Source organism: Salmo salar, chromosome ssa10 (genome assembly GCF_905237065.1).
Source record: "Salmo salar chromosome ssa10, Ssal_v3.1, whole genome shotgun sequence".
In the NCBI taxonomy this organism is placed as follows: Eukaryota; Metazoa; Chordata; class Actinopteri; order Salmoniformes; family Salmonidae; genus Salmo; species Salmo salar.
In genome coordinates, this window is record NC_059451.1 from 23,471,798 (window position 1) to 23,495,442 (window position 23,645).

At 42.3% G+C, this 23,645-nt stretch overlaps 2 protein-coding genes across 6 annotated transcripts; one reads left to right on the plus strand and one right to left on the minus strand.

Moving 5' to 3' along the window:
* Window positions 1–37: 37 nt before the first annotated feature.
* Window positions 38–16,996, minus strand: LOC106613814 (signal-transducing adaptor protein 2). Its single transcript, XM_014216449.2, has 13 exons — window positions 16,493–16,996; window positions 10,029–10,100; window positions 9,734–9,853; window positions 9,591–9,647; window positions 8,548–8,705; window positions 8,265–8,396; window positions 7,989–8,058; window positions 7,286–7,388; window positions 7,006–7,104; window positions 6,605–6,676; window positions 6,408–6,482; window positions 887–1,030; window positions 38–710 (listed from the first exon to the last, which is right to left on the minus strand). Exons 1-13 carry the CDS (start codon window positions 16,583–16,585, stop codon window positions 661–663), a joined length of 1,245 nt encoding a protein of 414 aa, XP_014071924.2. The 5' UTR covers window positions 16,586–16,996; the 3' UTR covers window positions 38–660.
* An 8-nt stretch (window positions 16,997–17,004) lies between these two features.
* Window positions 17,005–23,563, plus strand: mpnd (MPN domain containing). Of its 5 annotated transcripts, XM_014216448.2 has the most exons (15): window positions 17,241–17,451; window positions 17,559–17,668; window positions 17,984–18,052; window positions 19,306–19,508; window positions 19,716–19,937; window positions 20,132–20,243; window positions 20,356–20,437; window positions 20,525–20,621; window positions 20,738–20,810; window positions 20,936–21,012; window positions 21,135–21,303; window positions 21,415–21,485; window positions 21,584–21,673; window positions 22,585–22,677; window positions 22,956–23,563. In XM_014216448.2, exons 3-15 carry the CDS (start codon window positions 18,049–18,051, stop codon window positions 23,040–23,042), a joined length of 1,380 nt encoding a protein of 459 aa, XP_014071923.1. In that variant the 5' UTR covers window positions 17,241–17,451; window positions 17,559–17,668; window positions 17,984–18,048; the 3' UTR covers window positions 23,043–23,563. The 5 variants fall into 5 exon arrangements, with proteins under 5 accessions (XP_045543486.1, XP_014071922.1, XP_014071923.1 ...); XM_045687532.1 differs by having other exon boundaries at window positions 17,559–18,052; XM_045687533.1 differs by lacking the exon at window positions 17,241–17,451 and having other exon boundaries at window positions 17,472–17,668.
* The last annotated feature ends 82 nt before the right edge of the window (window positions 23,564–23,645 follow it).

Here is a 23,645-nt window from a genome sequence, read left to right on the forward strand (position 1 = left end):
AGATCAACTCTGTTCTCACAAGAATAGAGACAGGATATAATACCTGTGATTCCTTTTATTTCATTCAGGAGACAACATTTCCTTCATTGCCTTTGACAAAAGTCTGTTGCAGAATTGAGAGACAAATGTATAACGATATCAATATAAATATAGAATACCTTAGCATGTCAAAAAACAACAAAGAAACAAAAACACTGAGGTTTAGAACTGATACTGTAGGCCTATTGGATTATATGTTAAAAAATAAAATCTAGTTAGACTTTTTCAATAAATGTGCAAATATACAAAACAACAGTGGTGCGAATGTGACAATTAAATGCCGATTTACAGTCTGTTAAATTTGCTAGTGTCTGGTTTGGATGAAGCGATACAGGAAGGAGCAATCGATAAGGCATTCATCTTAGAGTGTGAGCATACACAGCCCAGCTGAGAAGGAACAGGGAGAGACCCAGGCACCCGGCCCAGGGGAGGAGGCGGCCAGAGTAGCCCAGAGGCTGAGTCTGACAGAGGGAAACATGGTCCATGTCTCTGTCTACCAGAGAAAGTGACATGTTAGGGCAGTAGTAGTAGAATGTTGAGTGTCCCCATTTTGTTGTGACACCATTGCTGTAGCAGGCTTTTCCACTTGCTGGTTGACTAAGCTGCCAGGAGAGGTTACTGTTATTGCGCCCTCCTCTTTTCCAACTTCAACTTGAGCTCCTCAGATATGGCTGAAAGGAACAAGAGATTCAAGAAACTTTGGAATGGTTTTGGTTTTATTTACATTTCAACAATACATACGCAACAAGTTCCCTGAGTGATTACCTCTCTAAATCATATTCTAGATGGAACTCTTCTAAATGACAAGATAGTAAAAAAGGAAATACAATCAAAATGGTTGACCTACTCTGAGCCACAGCGTGTGGTGGGACAGAAGTCACAGTGATGCTTCTCAACCTTGTGTCAGGGGTATCTGTGGAGGTCGAGCGGGAGGTACGAGGTGTACGAACAGATGGCACCAGTGGTGGCATCAGGGCCTTCCTCTCAGGTCCTACACAAGGGAGAACAATTTCATTGACTGATTCCCAAAGGGAAGATTCAGCAGATAGCCTAAAAAATAAAACACAAGACAAAAAAACCACCAAGGTGCCATGATAGGAATAAAAAATATAAAAAATTGCATGTCGACTGCCTTATAAAATGAGATACAGTGCATTCGGAAAGTATTTAGACCCCTTGACTTTTTCCACATTTTGTTACGCTACAGCCTTATTCTAAAATGGATTAAATAGTTTCTACCCTCATCAATCTACACACAATACCCCATAACAAAGCAAAAATACGTTGACATTTTTGCAAATTTATAAAAAATAAAAACATTTACTTAAGTATTCAGAACCTTTACTCAGTACTTTGTTGAAGCACCTTTGGCAGCGATTAAAGCATAGTCTTCTTGGGTATGACGCTACAAGCTTGGCACACCTGTATTTGGGGAGTTCCTCCCATTCTTCTCTGCAGATCCTCTCAAGCTCTGTCAGGTTAGGTGGGGAGCGTCGCTGTACAGCTATTTTTCAGGTCTCTCCAGAGACGTTCGATTGGGTTCAAGTCCAGGCTCTGGCTGGGACACAAGGACATGTCCCGATGCCACTCCTGCGTTGTCCTGTTGGAAGGTGAACCTTGGCCCCAGTCTGAGGTCCTGAGCAGGTTTTCATCAAGGGTCTCTGTACTTTGCTCCATTCATCTTTCACTTGATCCTGACTAGTCTCCCAGTTCCTGCAGCTGAAAAACATCACAGCAGGATGCTGCAACCACACTTCACCGTAGGGATGGTGCCAGGTTTCCTCCAAATGTGACGCTTGGCATTCAGGCCAAATAGTTGAATCTTGGTTTAAAATCAGGCCAGAGAATCGTGTTTCTTATGGTCTGAGTCTTTAGGTGCTTTATGGCAAACTCCAAGCGGGCGGTCATGTGCCTAATTACTGAGGAGGGCTTCTGTCTGGCCACTACTATAAAGGCCTGATTGGTGGAGTGCTACAGAGATTGTTGTCCTTCTGGAAGGTTCTCCCCTCTCCACAGAGGAACTCTGCCAGAGTGACCATAGGGTTCTTGTTCACCTCCCTGACCAAGGCCCTTCTCCCCCGATTGCTCAGTTTGGCCAGCTCTAGGAAGAGTCTTGGTGGTTCCAAACTTCTTCCACTGTGTTCTTGGGGTCCTTCAATGCTGCAGAAATGTTTCGGTACCCATGCCCAGATCTGTGCCTCGACACAATCCTGTCTTGGAGCTCTACGGACAATTTATTCGACCTCATGGCTTGGTTATTGCTCTGACATGCACTGTCAACTATGGGACCTTATATAGACAGGTGTGTGCCTTTCCAAATGATGTCTAATTAATTACATTTACCACAGGTGGACTCCTATCAAGTTGTAGAAACATCTCAAGGATGATCAATGGAAACAGGATGCACCGGAGCTCAATTTCGAGTCTCATAGCAAAGGGTCTGAATACTTCTGTAAATAAGATCTGTTTTTCATTTTTAATACATTTGCAAACATTTATAAAAACCTGTTTTCACTTTGGTATTATGGGGTATTGTGTGTAGATTGATGAGGGGGGAAAAATATATATATTTAAATCATTTTCAAATAAACGTTTAACGTAACAAAATGTGGAAAAAGTCAAGGGGTCTGAATACTTTCCAAATGCACTGTATCTACTAAGACCACAAAAACAATGTTTAAAAAAATACATATATTTTTAAGACAGCAGAAGGCAAGAAACTAGGCTGCTCACTAGAGCTGAGCAGTACTTCACTTGGCATAGATGTTTGATGGGGCAAACGGGGGGTCTGACGGGGCATCACTAAAACACAATGTTTCAAAACCTGTCTCCTCTATATGTTTCAAGTACATTGTGTCATTAAATATCTTTCAGTTTGTTAATGGCTGAGGCAAGGTTATTATAGTTGTGATTTTATATATTTGTCTATTTCTATTAGTTTATTTCAAAATTCAGTGTTCTGGACCTGTTAGTTGTTTAGCACCCCCTAGAGGCAGTCTAAGTGCAGCAGTGTAGAATATCCCTGTGTGTCATGTGACAGAAAGCGGTTTCAGAAGTGAAGCAATGTGTAAGATGTGACAGTAGTTACAATCCTTAAACATCCTTTATAAGCTTTGTATGACAATGTCTGTAAGTACATTTGTTTATTAACACATGACAAAATATTTCACATAATTATTATTTTACAGAAACATGAAAATTGAGTTAGCCGTTAGCGACTTTGCATTAGCTTCAACACGATTTCTCCCTAGGGACACCTAGCTGAGCAATATCAAGCATACATTCTAGTCATTTTATATTTGGCTCTAGATTGAGTACTCTTAATCCTTATTTCGTACATTTGGTGCAGTTACTGTGGAAGACATTCTGTGCTCTATACTGCTATAACTGAAAACATGTACTTTTGTGTTTGTTGCAGTTTCACACTGATTCAAGTAAACTCACTGATTCAAGTAAACGTCTCACTGTCAAATTTTTCTGGTCGGGGAGTGGCCACTCTAGTCTGCTCACTGCCCCCACCCCAACCAGAAAAAAATGATCCAGCGCGATGTTTAGCTCTGGGGAACACCCTCAGTGGGGTGGGGGCAATAAGCAGACCAGAGTGGCCCTGGTCAGGAAAAAAAAAGCCGCTCTAACAATGAAAATACATGTCCTCAAAGATGGAGACGAAATCAGGTGGGACCATTCTAGCCAATGAGATGGCAGATACGCATGTGAACAGGCACAAATAAGTTGTTTTTCCTCAAAGGACGTAACAACCTAAACATTACTCTATTTAACCAAATAGGCCTCACGTAATTTGACACTCATACACCTCCATGCAAACACGTCTGCTTATCTTGCAGGGAAAGATTTTGGGCAGACGTAATCCTCTCGCTTCGCCTCTTCCTTTCTGGTGATAGGCCTAGCTTGTGTATCACTCACTGGCTATTTGAAACATTGCCATCTACTGGCAGCATTTACCTGCCAGAATCAGAAGCTTCAAAACCAAATGAGATATATATATATATATATATATATATATAAAATGCAATTTCTGAAGGTTTTTATTTTATAGTCAAAGATAAGTTTCAGTATAGTTTTACAAAATGTTTTTATTTTATTTCAGTTTACCAGTGGTGTAAAGTACTTACAGTGAGGGAAAAAAGTATTTGATCCCCTGCTGATTTTGTACGTTTGCCCACTGACAAAGAAATGATCAGTCTATAATTTTAATGGTAGGTTTATTTGAACAGTGAGTGACAGAATACCCACAGAAAATCCAGAAAAACACGTCACAAATGTTATAAATTGATTAGCATTTTAATGAGGGAAATAAGAATTTGACCCCTCTGCAAAACATGACTTAGTACTTGGTGGCAAAACCCTTGTTGGCAAAACCCTTGTTGGCAATCAGAGGTCAGACGTTGCTTGTAGTTGGCCACCAGGTTTGCACACATCTCAGGAGGGATTTTGTCCCACTCCTCTTTGCAGATCTTCTCCAAGTCATTAAGGTTTCGAGGCTGACGTTTAGCAACTCGAACCTTCAGCTCCCTCCACAGATTTTCTATGGGATTAAGGTCTGGAGACTGGCTAGGTCACTCCAGGACCTTAATGTGCTTCTTCTTGAGTCACTCCTTTGTTGCCTTGGCCGTGTGTTTTGGGCCATTGTCATGCTGGAATACCCATCCACGACCCATTTTCAATGCCCTGGCTGAGGGAAGGATGTTCTCACCCAAGATTTGACGGTACATGGCCCCATCCATCGTCCCTTTGATGCGGTGAAGTTGTCCTGTCCCCTTAGCAGAAAAACACCCCAAAGCATAATGTTTCCACCTCCATGTTTGACGGTGGGGATGGTGTTCTTGGGGTCATAGGCAGCATTCCTCCTCCTGCAAACACAGCGAGTTGAGTTGATGCCAAAGAGCTCCATTTTGGTCTCATCTGACCACAACACTTTCACCCAGTTGTCCTCTGAATCATTCAGATGTTCATTGGCAAACTTCAGACGGGCATGTATATGTGCTTTCTTGAGCAGGGGGACCTTGCGGGCGCTGCAGGATTTCAGTCCTTCACGGCGTAGTGTGTTATCAATTGTTTTCTTGGTGACTATGGTCCCAGCTGCCTTGAGATCATTGACAAGATCCTCCCGTTTAGTTCTGGGCTGATTCCTCACCGTTCTCATGATCATTGCAACTCCGTGAGGTGAGATCTTGCATGGAGCCCCAGGCCGAGGGAGATTGACAGTTCTTTTGTGTTTCTTCCATTTGCGAATAATCGCACCAACTGTTGTCACCTTCTCACCAAGCTGCTTGGCGATGGTCTTGTAGCCCATTCCAGCCTTGTGTAGGTCTACAATCTTGTCCCTGACATCCTTGGAGAGCTCTTTGGTCTTGGCCATGGTGGAGAGTTTGGAATCTGATTGATTGATTGCTTCTGTGGACAGGTGTCTTTTATACAGGTAACAAGCTAAGATTAGGAGCACTCCCTTTAAGAGTGTGCTCCTAATCTCAGCTTGTTACCTGTATAAAAAGACACCTGGGAGCCAGAAATCTTTCTGATTGAGAGGGGGTCAAATACTTATTTCCCTCATTAAAATGCAAATGAATTTATAACATTTTTGACATGCGTTTTTCTGGATATTTTTGTTGTTATTCTGTCTCTCACTGTTCAAATAAACCTACCATTAAAATTATAGACTGATCATTTCTTTGTCAGTGGGCAAACGTACAAAATCAGCAGGGGATAAATTACTTTTTTCCCCTCACTGTATGTAGTACTTCAATGTATTTTTACTTAAGTAGTTACTTTGGTTCTGCACTTTACTATTTTTTACTTTATTCCAAAAGAAAATGTACTTTTCACTCCAACACCCAAAAGTACACATTACATTTTGAACGCTTAGCAGGACAGGAAAATGGTCTAATTCAAGAGAACATCCCCTGGTCATCCCTACTGCCTCTGACCTGGCAGACTCACTGAACACATGCTTTGTTTGTAAAGTGTTGGAGAGTGCACCTCTGACTATCCGTATATAAAAAAGAAAAATGGTGCCGTCTTCAATTGAAGGAATTTGAAATCACTTATACTTTTACTTTTGATACTTAAGTATATTTTAGCATTTACATTTACTTTGATACTTAAGTATATTTAAAGCCCACATTTTTTTAAAAACTTTTACTCAAGTAGGATTTTACTGGGTGACTTTCACTTTTTCTATTAAGGCATCTTTACTTTTACTCAAGTATGACAATTGGGTACTATTTCCACCACTGCAGTTAACAACAAAAAAAAAAAAATCAAATTAAATGTTTTGTTTACTACAATAACCTTGGTCTGAAGTTGTTAGAGTAGTACGGTACCAGTAGTTTTAAGACAGTGGGACTCACTTGGCAGATAAAAGCGTGTGGGAGGAGTCTGAGAGTGGTGGGCAGGCTGCACAGTAGTGTCTTTATTTTCTTTCTCTGGAAAAGCACACAGACAAGAATAGCAACCGAGGGTGAGAAATTAAATTATACTTGGAAATTAAATCATACTTGAAGTGTGTTTGAAGACAGAGGGGAGCGGGACAGAGGATAGTGCTCACGGGTATCATTGAGGTCAAGGCTCACTCCTGTATCTGACTCAGGCTCTGGAGTTGGTACACGCCCTCTTGGTCCTGGGATTAAAACACAATATTCCTTTTATCTCCTCTTTAGCATAACTCACTGAATCTGTTCATTACTAAGGCAAAACATTCATCATTTGAAGCTTGAGATAGAAGTTGACAAGTAGATCTGGGATCAGATCCTTTCCCATTGTCTTACGTCAGATAGCGTCTAACATGACGCAAATGGACTATCTGTGGACTATTGTTAGTGGCAACTACCTCTAATTCCTAATATGAATGAGAGCTATAAGTGGTCAAGTGCATTTGGCGACATTGTAAAGGCGTGGGTGTGTTTGTTAACAGGGTCAAGGAGGTCCCAGTAAGGGAGGTATGTATACCTGGTTTGGGAGGTAGAGCAGGGACTGGCACAGGGGGCATGGGAGTACTGGGGACACACTGCAGACTCTCTCCATTCTCCTCATTTGCCTGAACAAACACTGAGGAGACACAGGGCATGAATGTTATGACCATGACTGATAAGCCAGAGCTATACTTAACTCAAGATGGACAATGAACAGAAACACAGAGGGGAAAACAGGGAGAATGAGGAAGAATGTAAAAGAGAATGTAAGAGCGAATGAAAGAGAGCAGTAGTAAGTGCTGTGTGCTCGGTCTTACTGATGCTCTCTTCGTAGGGTCCTTCCATAATGAAGGGTGTCAGAGTTCCATTAGTCTTGTCCACCAGACAGTTTATGACATCATGCAGTGTGGCACAGATGATCTACAGGCAGAACCATCATTAACATTCTGCACAACCTCATACTGGAAATACAGTGAAACAGCTGAAAACTCTGTCAATATGGCCCATTTAGAGAAACATTTACCACGCACTCTGTGCCAGCAATCAGAGAAAAGTGCTCAGAGATTGGCTAAAGCAGAACTAAGGAATTATGCAGGTCATAACATCAAAAAGCACCAATAAAAGGTACAATGTATTATCACGGTGATTGATTTGTCTGTTTTTCAGGAGAAAACAGGGGCAGGCAAAGACAAATCTTATGGTTTATTGTCCTGTGACTACCTGCAGAATATTTCATCAATGTCTTCCTTATCACTCCCTCACATTGGGCTAACCTGAGGTTCAATGCCTCTCTGGGGTCATAATGAGAATTCCCATTCATAAGTTTAGAATGAGGAAAAGTGAAATAGTTAACTGCCATAAAGAAAATTACTTTAAATTGATTATTTTATGTTCTATTAGACAAATAATAACTCTTTAAAGTATTGTGTTTAAAGTGTTGTGTGTGGCAGTGGACAAGCAGGTGTATTCAGCAACGAGGAAGTAGGAATAATGATTCAGGAATCCCTTTGAAACACTCACTGGAGTATCTACATCGATGGCATATCCTCCGTCATGTTTCCTGGTCACGCGATAGTGTCTGAACATAGACCTGCCAGAAGAGAGAGTATCAATGAATGGCACATTAATTAATTAGAAGCAATCTGTCACATGAACAAATAAGTACGGGCTTTCCTTCACTTGATTCAGCATGTGTTGCTTTCATGGACTGTTAATCAAACTGTCATGTGACTTGTATTTTCTTTGATTGAACTGTAGACAACATTGTCAGGAATTGAGGGGAATGGGGGAGCGTACCCATTGAGGTCTTGTCGAGTGGTGACAGCCAATGAGGCGCCATCCCTGCTAGGCCGAAGCAGCAGGTTCCCACAGTCAGAGTGTCTCTCCAAAATCATCTCTGCCTCAGTACGAGACACGGGCTGAAAACACCTGCCCACAGAACATCCACATAACACATCTGAACAGTAGAAGAAAATTGGGCAAACAGAGCTAGCCAGACACCAGTAAACAGCCAAGTGTAAACCTCCGGCTACCAGCACTTTTGTCCCCTAAATTTCTAATGTACATTTAGGGAACTCACGCAGGCATGTCCCCTACGAGGCTGAGGTAAAGGTTGGAGCTGGATGCTGCAGCAGGGGTAGGGGACAGGGTCTTCCGTCTCTCCCTCTCGGTCTCTACCGTCTCTCTCATCATGTGGATCTGGCCTGGCAGCAGGTTGAGTGAGCTTGGCACTGACAGCTGGAGGGAGAGACACAAGGAGTATTTACCATCATTTAGACCAAAGGCCATGAAACACTGGAAATGTTTGAGGCAATATTGACTAAGCTGTGTGCCATTATGCCATTGTTACCAATGCAGTTTCATCAAATTCCCCACAGACAGATAATTATATAACGCCAATAAATATATGGCATGATATTATACTGTCTGTGCATGCCAGTGAGAGACAGCTTGAGAGATGGGAAGCGAGCCAAAACGAAAGTGAATAAAGAGGGTAGGAAAGAGAAAGATCAGGCTTAATTAAAATGTGCAATCATAAAAAATAAAAGTGTCATTTGGGGCTTCCCGAGTGACGCAGCGCTCTAAGGCACTGGGAAGTGCTGCACTCGCAGTGTTGGAGCGTCACTACAGCCTGGGGTTCGATCACTGGCCGTGACTGGGAGTCCCATAGGGCGGTGCATAATTGGCCCAGCGTCGTCCGGGTTAGGGGAGGGTTTGGTCGGGGTGGCTTTACTTGGCTCATCACGCTCCAGCGACTCCTTGTGGCGGGCAGGGCGCCTGCAGGCTGACATGTTTCGGAGGACGCCCATCTCAACCTTCACCTTTCCCGAGCACATTGGGGGAGTTGCAGCGATGAGACAAGATTGTGATTGGATTGCAATTGGATATCACAAAATTGGGGAGAAAAGGGGGCATAAAATAAAAGAATATATAATAACTGACTTGATAAGTGTTATTATAATCCCTGCCAAGACTGGAGATAAGCAGGGCTTGATAAACTGGGCTTGAACCATGAGATAAAATAAATTATTCTCAGTTTACTGACCAGGTATTACCAGGAAAACTAGCCTACTGAGCCATATGTGTTATGATAGTGCATTAGCTGTATCATGTTTCACTAACCTCAACTACAGAGGAGATGAAACCTTTCCATAGTTCTCGAGCCTCTAGACTTGGGGCCTGTAGAGGGAAGGAGAGAACCCATTAAACCATTAATAAAACAATAGTAACGCAAAACAAAGGAAAATAGTCATCCATGTCCTTACAGTGATTTTGATCTCCTCATCCTCCATGCGCAGGATGAGTCTGGCTGCCTCCAGGTTTCTGTCCCGACTGCAGTCATCCGTCAAGGAGATGAGGCCGCGGAGCTCTAGTTTCTCCACATACTGTTGAAAACACACACACACACACACACACACACACACACAAAAAATGAGTATGCAGTGACAAATGGGAGTGGCCACCACCCCAATACATCGACCACTGAGCTTTCCTCTATCTGATGTCCCACTTGTCCCATCCTAGGCCCCTTCTCTTGCCCATTACTTCCAGTTAACTCACATTATTGTCATTGGTGTTGTTGTAGAAGAAAAGAACGTTTCCACACAAGCATGTCCATAGTCTCCGAGATGCCTAGAAAGACAGAGAGAGATGGTGGAACACGGACAATGGCTATGACACGTTGTATGACACCATAAAGATTTACAAGAATACTGTATGACAAACTATAGATAATGAATTCCAGCTTACGTCAGTATAGTTACATGTAATGAGTTGTGTCATTTGAGTCACCAGTCTACACAAAGTGGCACATTATATTATCGTTAAGTCGTTCTCCCAGTGTAATTCATGTAAATCCTGTTGAACTGACTGACCGTGTCTAGTTCCCATCAAGCCTAACTTTATGTGACAGGATTGGCTTGAATTATGAAGATGACCACACCGTGGGTGGCTTTTGACCATTTTGGGGGATTCCTCGTGTCTTTCTCATTGGTAGGAAGATGTTTGGTCCATTTCAGATGTTGGGTACTATATTTAATATTATCTGAATCGTATTAATTAAAAAAGGGCCAATTTGGGTGCAATCAATTAGCTTCATTTCTCAGAGAAAAATGTCAACAAAAGAAGGGCATTCCTGAAACAATCTTACCTGTTTCTAACTACAGAAAAAATGTCATAACAATCTGAGATGGTGGGTAACATCGCTTGCTGAAATGAAATGGAACGACTCTGGTAGTAAATAACAGAACAACAGGCTGAATGACAGATTAGGAAAACAACCACATATCATCACGGGATGCCATTGTTAGAGCCCCAACACTGTCCAGTCATGTCTGAAGCCCAGCCCTAATCGGACAATACAGCAAAGATTATTATTAAGACCTGTCAATCATCTAATCTGTCACACCAGCCTGCTCCAATCTTAATGCCTTGTGGCAATAAGTAGTCTAACCAGTTCTGTCTCTGTTCTCTCTGACGGAGCCAAGGAATGTCAAAGTCCAAAAAAACACCCTATTTACCAGAAACCATTTATAATGTGTGCTCCACCCATAGCACACATAGAAAATGTCTGCATGCCGGCTCTATGTTAGTTAACCAGGAATATTCCTGGCTATCTCAAACAGTAAGACAATGTCTCAACTTTAGTGAATATGGCTTAAAAATGTTAAGGGGATTAAATTGTTGGTGCAAAGACTTCAGGGGAATCCAGACAACAAATGTTGATCGCACAAGACAACCCAACTTTAATTGTCCCATATAGCAAATGAAATGGTCATCCATTTGGCTCACAGGGATATTGTTGTGTTTTAATTGTTAATAAGTAGTCCTTGTGCAGAGTAGGGCTGGGAATTGCCAGGGACCTCACGATACAATATCACAATACTTAGGTGTCAATATGATATGTATTGCAATTCTCATGATTATATATGTATTGCGATTTGATAGTGATTTTACTGCGAGTCGATGTTCTAAACATGTTGCTCACCATATATCTGCTGTAGTGGGACATGAGAAAACGAGTTTTGATCAGTCATGGAAATAAAAGTCCTGAACACAAAATTGGCTTTCTAAACAAAGATGAGAACAAGCGATGAAGCAAAAATACTGGAGTTTTGGTGCAAGTAAAGCCAACTAGTATTGCGAGTCAAAACGATACAATATATCAAAAATAATACTTTGATATCTAACTATTTATTCCCCTCCCCCCATCACTAGCATAGAGTTCTATGGTTTGTTAAACTTTTAAATCAATGTTGTTTGTTTCTCATACATTTTAAGTGAAAAATCTAAGAACCATTGCAATTTCGTAACTGTGGAATTGCCCGAGAGTCTGCAGTGTGCCGACACCAGGGAGTTTCCAGCTTGCTCAAGTAGTGGCCCAGGCTCATTCCACACATTAGTGAGATGTAAATCACTCATCTGGATCAGCCCTTCTTACCCAGTCAACAACAATAGCCCCAAGGTTCACCAAAGTATATGTTGTCTGGTCTTTGGCATCCCAACGTACAGTGGGGGAAAAAAGTATTTGATCCCCTGCTGATTTTGTACATTTTCCCACTGACAAATAAATGATCAGTCTATAATTGTAATGGTAGGTTTATTTGAACAGTGAGAATGATAATGCCATGGATGAGTTATTGTGACAGGGTAGGAACCAAAGTGATGTTCCATGTTTCCTAGGGGACCCTACAAACTTTGGCTACATGAAATCTTTATTCAAGTAGCTAAGATATTCACGCGTCGCCTAGTCCTCTTTGATTTAGACGATACTGTTGTATAAACAACATGCTGATGTAGGCCTCCACCAGCACTGGTATCAGTCTGTAATAGCTAGCTACGTTTGCTCTGACTCAGTACTTTTATTAGCTAGTTAGCATTAGTAGCTAACACGATTTAGCTTAACTTGCTAAGAAAATACAAACTAGCTGTTTGCAGATGTAAGAAACAAACTAATATTGGAATTATAGAACGCGTGTGGATTTCTATTAAGATCAAAGTGGAAACATCATCGTTGTCATCAACATTGTTGCATGTGCTGCATTAACCATGCAGACTGAACGAAAGGGTCTCATGGTCAAGCAACAACAAATGCGTTCCTTGAGTGACGGGGGTGGGATTAGGTCTGTGTGGAAAGCGGGATAGAGAGCAGAGAGGGATGACTCGTGTAGTGGAGTAAACTATACAAATTAGAGGTCGACCGATTATGATTTTTCAACGCCGATACCGATTATTGGAGGCCCAAAAAAGCCGATACCGATTAATCTGCCGAAATTTTTCGTTATAAACGTGATGAGTGAAAAACGCAATGAAATAGACCACTCACTACCCGGTATCTTATTCTGCCGCTATACAACTTTGTATGCATTGTTTTTTGGCAACCTTGTTATTTACGAAGTTTTTGGAATAGATTCCTGTTGGAACGTTCCACAAATAATACCCACCCGGTTTGAAGTCATAAACAGCTTGAAACACAGTGAAGAGCTGCTGGCAAAACGCACGAAAGTGCTGTCTGAATGAAAGCTTACGAGTTATGTTATGTCAATGTTATGTCGTAAAATTCTGGCAAATTAGTTCGCAACGAGCCAGGCGGCCCAAACTGTTGCATATACCCTGACTCTGCGTGCAATGAACGCTAGAGATGTGACACAATTTCATGTTAGCAGGCAATATTAGGCAATATTAACGAAATATGCAGGTTTAAAAGATTTTAAAGAAAGGCATTGATGTTTATGGTTAGGTACATTGGTGCAACGACAGTGCTTTTTTCGCAAATGCGCTTGTTAAATCAACACCCGTTTGGCGAAATAGGCTATGATTCAATGATAAATTAACAGGCACTGCATCGATTATATGCAACGCAGGACACGTTAGATAAACTAGTAATATCATCAACCATGTGTAGGTAACTAGTGATTATGTTAAGATTAATAATTTTTTTGTAAGATAACTTTAATGCTAGCTAGCAACTTACCTTGGCTTCTTGCTGCCCTCGCGTAACAGGTAGTCAGCCTGCCATGCAGGCTCCGCGTGTGTTGGATTGGATTAGTAACCGGAAGGTTGCAAAAACAAATCCCCCCTGAACAAGGCAGTTAACCCCCGTTCCTAGGCCGTCATTGAAAATAATAATGTGTTCTTAATCTGACTTGCCTAGTTAAATAAAGGTGTAAAAATAAAAATAAAAATAAAAATAAAATAAAAATCGGCTGCCAAAAATACCAATTATTATGAAAACTTGAAATCAGCCCTAATTAAATCGGCCATTCCGATTAATCGGTCGACCTCTAATACAAATGGACATTACACAAGCGTATCACATTTAACAAACCAAACATTCAAACAACGTTATAGAAGGTGAAGTAAAAACCCAAACCGGTCCGTGCATCAATACAGCTATATTGTAAAATATGCTATACCGCCCAGCCCTAACGGGCAATACACTCCAAACCTTTCGCATCCAGCGAGTATGTGTGTTTGACCAGATACAATACTATTTTACAGTAAACAAACTGACAAACTTTCAGCACGCTTATAGGGAACAACATTCAACAAGCACAGCACTTACATAAATTACTGATGATTGGCTGAGAGAAATTGATGCTAAAAAGATTGCGGGGGCTGTTTTGTTAGACTTCAGTGCGGCTTTTGACATTATTGATCATAGTCTGCTGCTGGAAAAATGGATGTGTTATGGCTTTACACCCCTTGCTATATTGTGGATAAAGAGTTACCTGTCTAACAGAACACAGAGGGTGTTCTTTAATGGAAGCCTCAAACATAATCCAGGTAGAATCAGGAATTCCCCAGGGCAGCTGTCTAGGTCCCTTACTTTTTTCAATCTTTACTAACAACATGCCACTGGCTTTGAGTAAAGTGTGTCTATGTATGCGGATGACTCAACACTATACACGTAAACTACTACAGCGACTGAAATGACTGCAACACTTACTTTCAGAATGGGTGGCAAGGAATAAGTTAGTCCAAAATATTTAAACTAAAAGCATTGTATTTGGGACAAATCATTCACTAAACCCTAAACATTGTAATGAATAATGTGGAAATTGAGCAAGTTGAGGTGACTAAACTGCTTGTAGTACTGGATTGTAAACTGTCATGGTCAAAACATATTGATACAACAGTAGCTAAGAGGTGGGGAGAAGTCAGTCCATAATAATGCGCTGCTCTGCCTTAACAACACTATCAACAAGGCAGGCCCTAGTGGTCGCACCCGGACTACTGTTCAGTTGTGTGGTCAGGTGCCACAAAGAGGGACTTAGGAAAATTGAAATTGGCTCAGAACAGGGCAGCATAACTGGCTCTTAGATGTACACAGAGAGATAACATTAATACAAGACATGCCAATCTCTCTTGGCTGAAAGTGGAGGAGAGATTGACTTCATCACTACTTATTTTTGTGAGAGGTATTGATTGACATGTTGAATGCACCGAGCTGTCTGTTTGATCTACTAGTGTAACCGATGTGAAATGGCTAGTTAGTTAGCGGTGGTGCGCGCAAATAGCATTTCAATCAGTGACGTCACTCGCTCTGAGACTTGAAGCAGGGTTTCCCCTTGCGTTGCAAGGGCCGCGGCTTTTGTGGCGCGATGGGTAACGATGCTTCGTGGGGTGTCAGTTGTTGATGTGTGCAAGGGTCCCTGGTTCGAGCCCGGGTTGGGGCGAAGAGAGGGATGGAACCTACACTGTTACACTAGCACACAACTCAAACACCCATGTGTACCCCACAAGACATGCCACCAGAGGTCTCTTCACAGAGGTCTCTTCACAGTCCAGAACAGACAGACTATGGGAGGTGCACAGTACTACATAGAGCCATGACTACATGGAACTCTATTCCACATCAAGTAACTCATGCAAGTAAAATTGTATTTAAAACCCCCCCCAGATAAAATACACCTTATGGAACAGCGGGGGACTGTGAATCAACAGACCAGCTCTGAAAAAGACCAATTAGTGGAAACAATATCAGAATTGGTCTGCCTGTGTAAACGCAGCCAATGACATGCCATTTTAAGACTTCAAATGTTATATTGACTCTTCACATAGGAATGAATGCTGTCACATGATCGATGTCTTTGGCCATTATACAGTCATGTTTTGTTAAGAGCCTGGACGCTCGTTCTGAACGTTAACACGAGGGTGGGTATCCTTTCTGGAACGTTCCAACAGGAATATGTTCCAAAAACGTCGTATAATATAATGACCCTGGGTTTATAAGCGTGGATATCGACTCTGCCGCTTGAGCATGCTTTTGCGGCACAGTCTATAGCACGCTGGACCTCGGGCTAGAAGGTCGAGGGTTCGAGACCTGCTCCATTACAATAACAAGCTTGACAACAAACAACGCATACAAAAAGTTATATAGCGGCAGAATATGATACCGGTAAACCTTAGGGCATTTAGCCCCGGGGGATGCCTTGCTTGACCACACCCTCCTTCGCTCCTGGCCTGCCTCTTCCACCAAACCATTTGTTTTTATGGACAGAAAAGAGAAGCTCTGAGCTGTCCGATCAGGTCCATTGTCAGTAGGCTATTTCATTTAAGTTTTTCACTCACCACGTTTATTCCGAAACATTTCTGTCCTCGTTCCCTACCGACAAACATTTAAGAAAAAGCTACGTGGTGAGTTGATGCCTATTCGGTAGCTACTTTTCTAGGTGAATTGATGCCGGTTTTGGAACAGATTCCTGTTGAAACGTTCCAAATGTTATACCCACCCCTAAATGTTAAATTACTACACACTTATAGGGTTAGGGTTCCCACAGGACCATATATCCATGGTTTTAACGGAAAACACAAGTGACCACATGTTCTAATTAGCATGCTGGAACACCTGTGTGTAAGCGTAACTGGGTAGGAAGTGTTCGGAAGTTTAGTTTGTAGGCACACAGCCATATGGATCTGTAAGTATATTTTTGATTATTTCGTGGTGTCTTAATCGACACAGGAAGCCCGTCTGACCCTAGTGTATTGAATTACTACTACATAATGTAGCAACATCCTTATACCTTGTCTTCGAATGACCTTTTTTCCAGGAATCCTTCGTAGTAGCAGTGTGGAAGCTGTTCGCGCTGTCGCCCAGCTCGCTTGGTCGCCGCCATCAGTGCCGAGCGCGACGAGGAGTTTACGCACGGGGACCGTGATCCCCCGCTCTCCTGGTTAAGTGGTTTAACAACACCTGGGTGGACTTATGGCTTGAAGGAGAAAAAAAAAGTATAACATAAGAAATCGACAGTCCCTGTCAGAGAAAAGCCACGAGGTTTGGTTGGTCGTCCAGCTATAATTTGGAGAAGCTTTTGTTATGTGCTTAAGTATCATCTGACGTTCCTCTCTTGACTGGAAACAATAGTCCGTAGAGTACTACAGGTGTTGCTTGAGGCATGTAAGGTGTCTGTCGCCAAAACACGCCCACAGCTGGCTAAACGCTCATTGGTCTATTTCACATTGCGCCATACCCATTTTTCCAGACTAGGAAGCGCACAGACGTTTTAACAAAAAAGTTTCGGTGAGTGCAGGAACTACCGTAATAAAAAAAAAAATATGTCTCACTGTAGTTGAAGTTTTAATTAGGCTACTTATTTAGTCTACTAAGGTAAACGCGTACAAGATCTCCAACGCCTGTGTTAACCTCAGACCTTATTTTCGGCGTTTATCCCAAAACCCTATTCTTTCCCCATTCATGTTCCCCATAGGGATGGCTGAACGAACCAGAGGTAACTCATTTCCGGGTTTTAGAACTAGGCTACAAGCTGGCGAGATCTATTGTCACAGTGAAGGTTTACTTCTAGGTGGAGGTTTGCTGCCCCCCACAGGATTTGTTTCGTTAATTTGCTCATTTTCGCGATAGAGGAACCTCGCAAAGGAGGAAAGAGACGAGGGGGAGCGTGGGACTAACTGTAAGAGGAGGAGATTCTCTAGTGGCTAAATATAGGGGATTAAGGGCTAGGGATGATGCGGTTTGGACAAGGTTAACTTATTTTACATATGTTTGATTGTAAATGTGTATTTGGCTACTTGTGGTACGTGTTTATAAATGCCAGCAATTAAATGTTTTTATTATTTTCTCTTTGCTAGAATCATCGAATGGACTGACTGGCCACGTACATAGCGGCTGTCTCAAAGCACCGAGCGACACTATCTTTCCGGAAGCAGGAATTTATAAACTGATGATCTAATTCTACCATGTAATTACTAATTTATAGATAAATATATATTTGGACTATATCAGACTATGTCCGATACCGAGTGGACATTGCATAGTAGTAGCCGAATAGTAGCCGATGAGACATAGGATCAAAGAAACATCGCTTTTGTTTACGGGGAGAGTGACAAGGACGGGAGTGAGAGAAAGAAAGGGGAGGGGAATTGACATTAAAGCAACACAACAAGGAAACTACACTGCAGATACAGACGCCTTCATTTTATATTTTTGAATAATAGCTCGCCAGCCAGTGTGGCGAATTGTGTTTATTGAACCTATTCTGTGCATTGCTCTAAAGTGGCCCGAAAAGAAAACCTCTTGGCGGAGTTGGAAATAAAGCCGCTCACCGACGCTTTCAGAGAAATGGGTGAGAATGATAAAATAGTGATTTTAATTATAATACTCGGTGAAATTAATCTCGAGCAGCAGGCCTCGTGTTGCGGAGAAATGCAGAATAACCAATGGCCAGAAAAAACAACAAAGCGCATACATATTTAATCTAATTTTAATAGTGGTAATTAATAAAATAGCAAATGAGATCAAATCAGAAGGCTATTCTTTTGTCCCTATGGAATTTCTTCTGCGTTTTTGGTTTCTTACTAACCATACAAAAGGACGGTATCTCACAAAGGCCCCAGCGTTAATTAGGGGCTATCACAATTATCACAAGTGGCAACTAATTAGCTATGTCAAACATCTCTAAATGTAACATGGCCTACAGATTATTACTACATTTAAACTGTGACAATAATTTATGTGGGTCAGTGGGTGACTTCTTGACCTCAGATGTCATGACCCCTGTATTTGTATTTATTAAGTATCCCCATTTGCTGCTGCCAAGGCAGAAGCTACTTTTCCTGGGGTCCAGCAACATAAAGGCAGTTATATACAATTAAAAATATTACATTACATTTCATAACACTTTTCACAACACATTAAGTGTGTTCCCTAAGGCCACTACTCTACTACCACATATCTACAATACAAAATCCATGTGTACTTGTGTGTCTAATGTGTATGTGTGCCTGTTTGTGTGTTCCATGAGGTGTATTTTTATCTGCATCAGTTACTTGATGTGGACTAGAGTTCCATGTAGCCATGGCTCTATGTAGTACTGTGCACCTACCATAGTCTGTCTATTCTTGACTTCTGGACTGTGAAGAGACCTCTGGTAGCATGTCTTGTGGGGTATACATGGGTGTCCAAGCTGTGTGCTAGTAGTTTGAACAGACACCTCAGTGCATTCAGCATGTCAACACTTGTTACAAAAGCAAGTAGTGATGAAGTCAATCTCATCTCCACCTTGAGCCAGGAGAGATTTGCATGCATATTATTAATGTTAGCTCTCTGTGTACATTTAAGGGTCAGCCATGCTGCCCTGTTCTGAGCAAGTTTAGAGGGAATCCTTTGTTGGACTCAAGGATATAATATCTTATTTTGGATTAATTACCATCTTTGGTTCTTCATTTCATGTCAAGATCATGGCACCTTATGTTTTCATTTGGACATGTTTTTGTTACATTGTAATAAGAGTGGTTCCTCTCTCCGAGCTCACCTTTCTATTGTATACATGGCCTACAAATGCATCATACATAACATTTAATGTTTGTGTGTTTTCAGGCTCTGAGCCACCCTTGTCTCCACAGGTGGTGGAGGAGGGAGGAGAGGAAGAGGAGGAGGAGCTGAGTGGAGGAGAGGAGTCTGATCTAAGGACCCCTTCAGGGCGTGGCTCCCTGCTGACTAGGCGAGGCATTACCTTGAGAGTGCTGCTGAAGGACGGCCTGGTTGAGCCTGGGGACGGAGTGCTGTCCATACACTACCTGGTAAAAATACAGTAGTTGATAGTAGATGTCTATACATTACCTGGTAATAAGATAATAGTAGATATTTATACACTTTCTGGTAATAACAGATTAATGTACACTACCTGAAAATACATGTTCACACACTATCTAGTAATAATGGTTATTACTAACGCTACATATATAATAAGCCTAATTTGCATCCTTCTCTACCTGTTCTCTCCCCAGGGTAAGAAGTTTGTAGGCGATCTGTTGAATGATGGGAAGATCCGCTGGGTGGAGACGGGGCAGATCTTCAATTCTCCCAGTGCCTGGGCCACACACTGCAAGCGCCTGGTCAACCCTGCCAAGAAGTCAGGCTGTGGATGGGCCTCAGTGCGCTACCGGGGCCAGAAACTAGTGCAGTACAAGACCAGCTGGCTGCACAAGTACCAGCCCAGTGCAGACATGGTGAGAAGGAGGGAGAGATAGATGGTGGTGAGGAGGAAAAGAGCAGGGTGAAAAAGAGGGGTGGTAAAAGGAAGCGATGGAGGTTTGTTGATACGGAAACTAAAAGGGGACGATGAAAGAGGGAGAGAACTGCTTTAGAAGACTGTTAGTATGAATACTAGCATCTCACACCCTCCCTCTTCCTGTGATGTCAGAGCCTGGTGAGCGAGGGAGAAGATGACGAGATGGGAGATGAGGAGGAGGAAGAGGGGAAGACGGCAGTGCCGACAGATGACAAGAACAGGAAGAACAAACCTGAGCTGCATGGTGAGATTAAATCCACCAAGAATCTCTAGAAATGGCATTGTCATTTTGACCTTGTATGGTAGAGAGTGATATGGGAAAGGGATAGATGCATCTAATGTGCTTTCTCTTACAGATATCAGCCTTGTGCCCAGGAGAGGAGACAGAGAGCGAATCCCCGTCAGATACTGCACTCTGGGTACCAGGGATGCTGCAAGGTATAATTGTGCTCATCCCAGCCTATGTCACTGTAATGCATATAAGTAAGCTTCAACACTAATCAAACACATACTGTATATCGACAGGGATCCACACACGTTGGTGGAGTTATCAGCTTTCTCAGCCATTAACAGGTTCCAGCCTTTCAATGTTGCTGTATCCAGCAACGTGCTGCTTCTCATGGTAAGCATGAGTCACACAGTGGTAGTAAGAAAGGAAATGTGAAACCGGGGTGTAGGCTACAGTTTGAATCTGTCTTATTGGGGTAAATTGACAAAAGCATGATTGTGTGCCCTCAGGATTTCCACTGTCACCTGACCACCAGTGAGGTGGTGGGCTACCTCGGAGGACGATGGGACACTAACACACAACGTGAGTATTTCCTACAAAAGCAGAGACCGTGAGAAAACAGGACATTGTACTTCCCCTCTGACATTATAGTAACGATCTTCAACATGTATAATGTTCATGACCTGTCTGTTGTCTTTTGCTTGCAGTTCTGACAGTTTTAAGAGCGTTTCCCTGTCGTACACGATTGGCAGATAGAGATTCGGCCTCTGCTGTTGAAGAAGAGGTAAGCCCTACTAACACTGCTAATACCAGGATGTGGATCAACATAAGTCAATTCCATAATATGATACAATCATACATGTTTGTGTGAAATACAAATTGTCTCTTCCTCCAATTACCTTACAGATCTGCCAGAATCTGTTCATGCGAGGGCTGTCATTGGTGGGCTGGTACCACAGTCATCCTCGGGGCCCCGCCCTACCATCCCTGCAGGACATTGACTCTCAGATGGACCACCAGCTGAGGCTCCAGGGGAGCAGCAATGGCTTCCAGCCCTGCCTGGGCATTATCTGTGGTCTGTACTGGGAAATCAGTTGGCACCAACGGGAAAAAACATTTTCATATAGAAAATGAAAATAAATAACCAGACATTGAACTAACATTCAAATGTGTCCCTGATTTTTAGGCCCCTATTACCATGGAAACCAGGGTGTGGCGTCCACTATAACACCGTTCTGGGTAGTGCCACCCCCTGAGGTGAGTGCAGTGGTAGTACATGCCTTAATGAATAAGAACATTTTCCTCTAAGACAAGGTAAACATCTATAACACTTATCACCATTCTTCAATCCACAGCAAAGGCCCAATGACTATGGCATTCCAGTGGCGGTGGAGGTGACCTATGTACAAGATAACTTCCTAACTAGTGATGTCCTGAATGAGATGGTACTGTTCGCAAACTTATACTGAAGAAAAATATAAACGCAACATGCAATAATTTCAACGGTTTTACTGAGTTACAGTTGATCTAAGGAAATCAGTCAAATGAAATAAATGAATTGGGCCCTAATCTATGGATTTCACATGACTGGGCCAGGGGCGCAGCCATGGGTGGGAATGGGAGAACATAGGCCTACCTACTGGGGAGCCAGGCCCAGCCAATCAAAATGAGTTTTTCCCCACAAAAGGGTTTTATTACAGAAATAAATACTCCTCAGTTTCATCAGATGTCTGGATGACTGTTCTTAGGCGATGCCACAGGTGAAGCCGGATGTGGAGGTCCTGGGCTGGCATGGTTACACGTGGTCACATGTGGTCTGCGGATGTGAGGCGGGTTGGATGTACTGCCAAATTCTATAAAAGGACGTTGGAGGCGGCTTATGGTAGAGAAATGATCATTCAATTCTCTGTCAACATTCCTGCAGTCAGTATTCCAATTGCACGCTCCCTCAAAACTTGAGACATTTGTGGCATTGTGTTGTGTGACAAAACTATACATTTTAGTGGGCTTTTATTATCCCCAGCACAAGGTACACCTGTGTAATGATCATGCTGTTTAATCAGCTTCTTGATATGCCACAACTGTCAGGTGGATGGATTATCTTGGCAAAGGAGAAATGCTCACTAACAGGGATGTAAACAAACTTGTGCATAACATTTGAGAGAAATAAGCTTTTTGTGCATATGGGACATTTCTGGAATCTTTTATTTCAGCTCATGAAACATAGACCAACACTTTACATGTTGCGTTTATATTTATGTTCAGTATAGTTATAATCATAGTAACCATACCTATGCAAATAAATTCAGTGGTAGGACATTGGCCACTTTGTCACTGTTCAATTATTGTTCCACAGATGCTGCTGGTGGACTTCTACAGGGCAGCCCCTGACCTGGTGCAGTTCCATCAGTTCTGGTGTCCTGATACCACCATGATGGACAAAATCAAGGTCTGCTCATATAAGAACTCATTAACAACAGGAAACTGCATACCAACTAACTTTTGGCATAGATATCCTATTCAATTATTCTAATTCCTTATATGCTTTTTGGCCTTTCATTTAAGGCCAGATGCTAACTTGTGATCTGTGTGCGTTATCCAAATTATCACACAAATCTCTCATTGACATCAATACAGTTGTGTGAAGTTCAGGTCATACATGTTATCTCCAGTTGGGATATTTCCTACAGAGATTTCCTCCTCACCGGTTTGGTTTCTCTCCCTCAGGGCTCTCTGAGTGGCCATGCACCCAAAGACCAGGCCTATTCTCAGATCCTGGAACATGTCTACAACCAACTCATCAACACACACTAAGCTGGAGGAGAAACAAGGTTGTGTGTATGCACTGGCTTCAAATGAAAATCTCATAACCTATTCCCCATATAGTTCACTACATTTGTAGGTCTCTATATAGGGAATAGGCTCTACGCAGAGAATAGGTTGTCATTTCTGCCCTTTGTGGCGCTTCAACTGCTGCCCTAACCTCAGGCATACTGTAAGTTGGATGTGCATTGTCCTGACGGAGGAGATGGTGACTCCTGAGTCCGGAGGGCGAGTGTACTGCTCTCCATGGCCTTTTCTGACTGTGAGGTCTGTATCACTGACAATGTTTGTACAGTATGACATGTGCGTGCTGTGAATGTGTCCCCTAGCGTCAGCTGCCAGTGCTTGACGTCAGACTGTTGTTACAGAAGTTGACATGGAAATAAGGATCTTCCTCTTCTCTACCTGTGGTGTATTTATCTAAACCGTGGTCTGTGACATGTGTTAGTACTAATGTGAACAATCCTTTGAACCCGCTGAATACCTAATGCATTAAAAACACACTGGAACTACTTGTCTGTGTTGGTGCTTTGGAAAGAGCTACACTGCCACCTTTCCTCCCAACAACCTATTCAACATTACAAGCCAAAACCA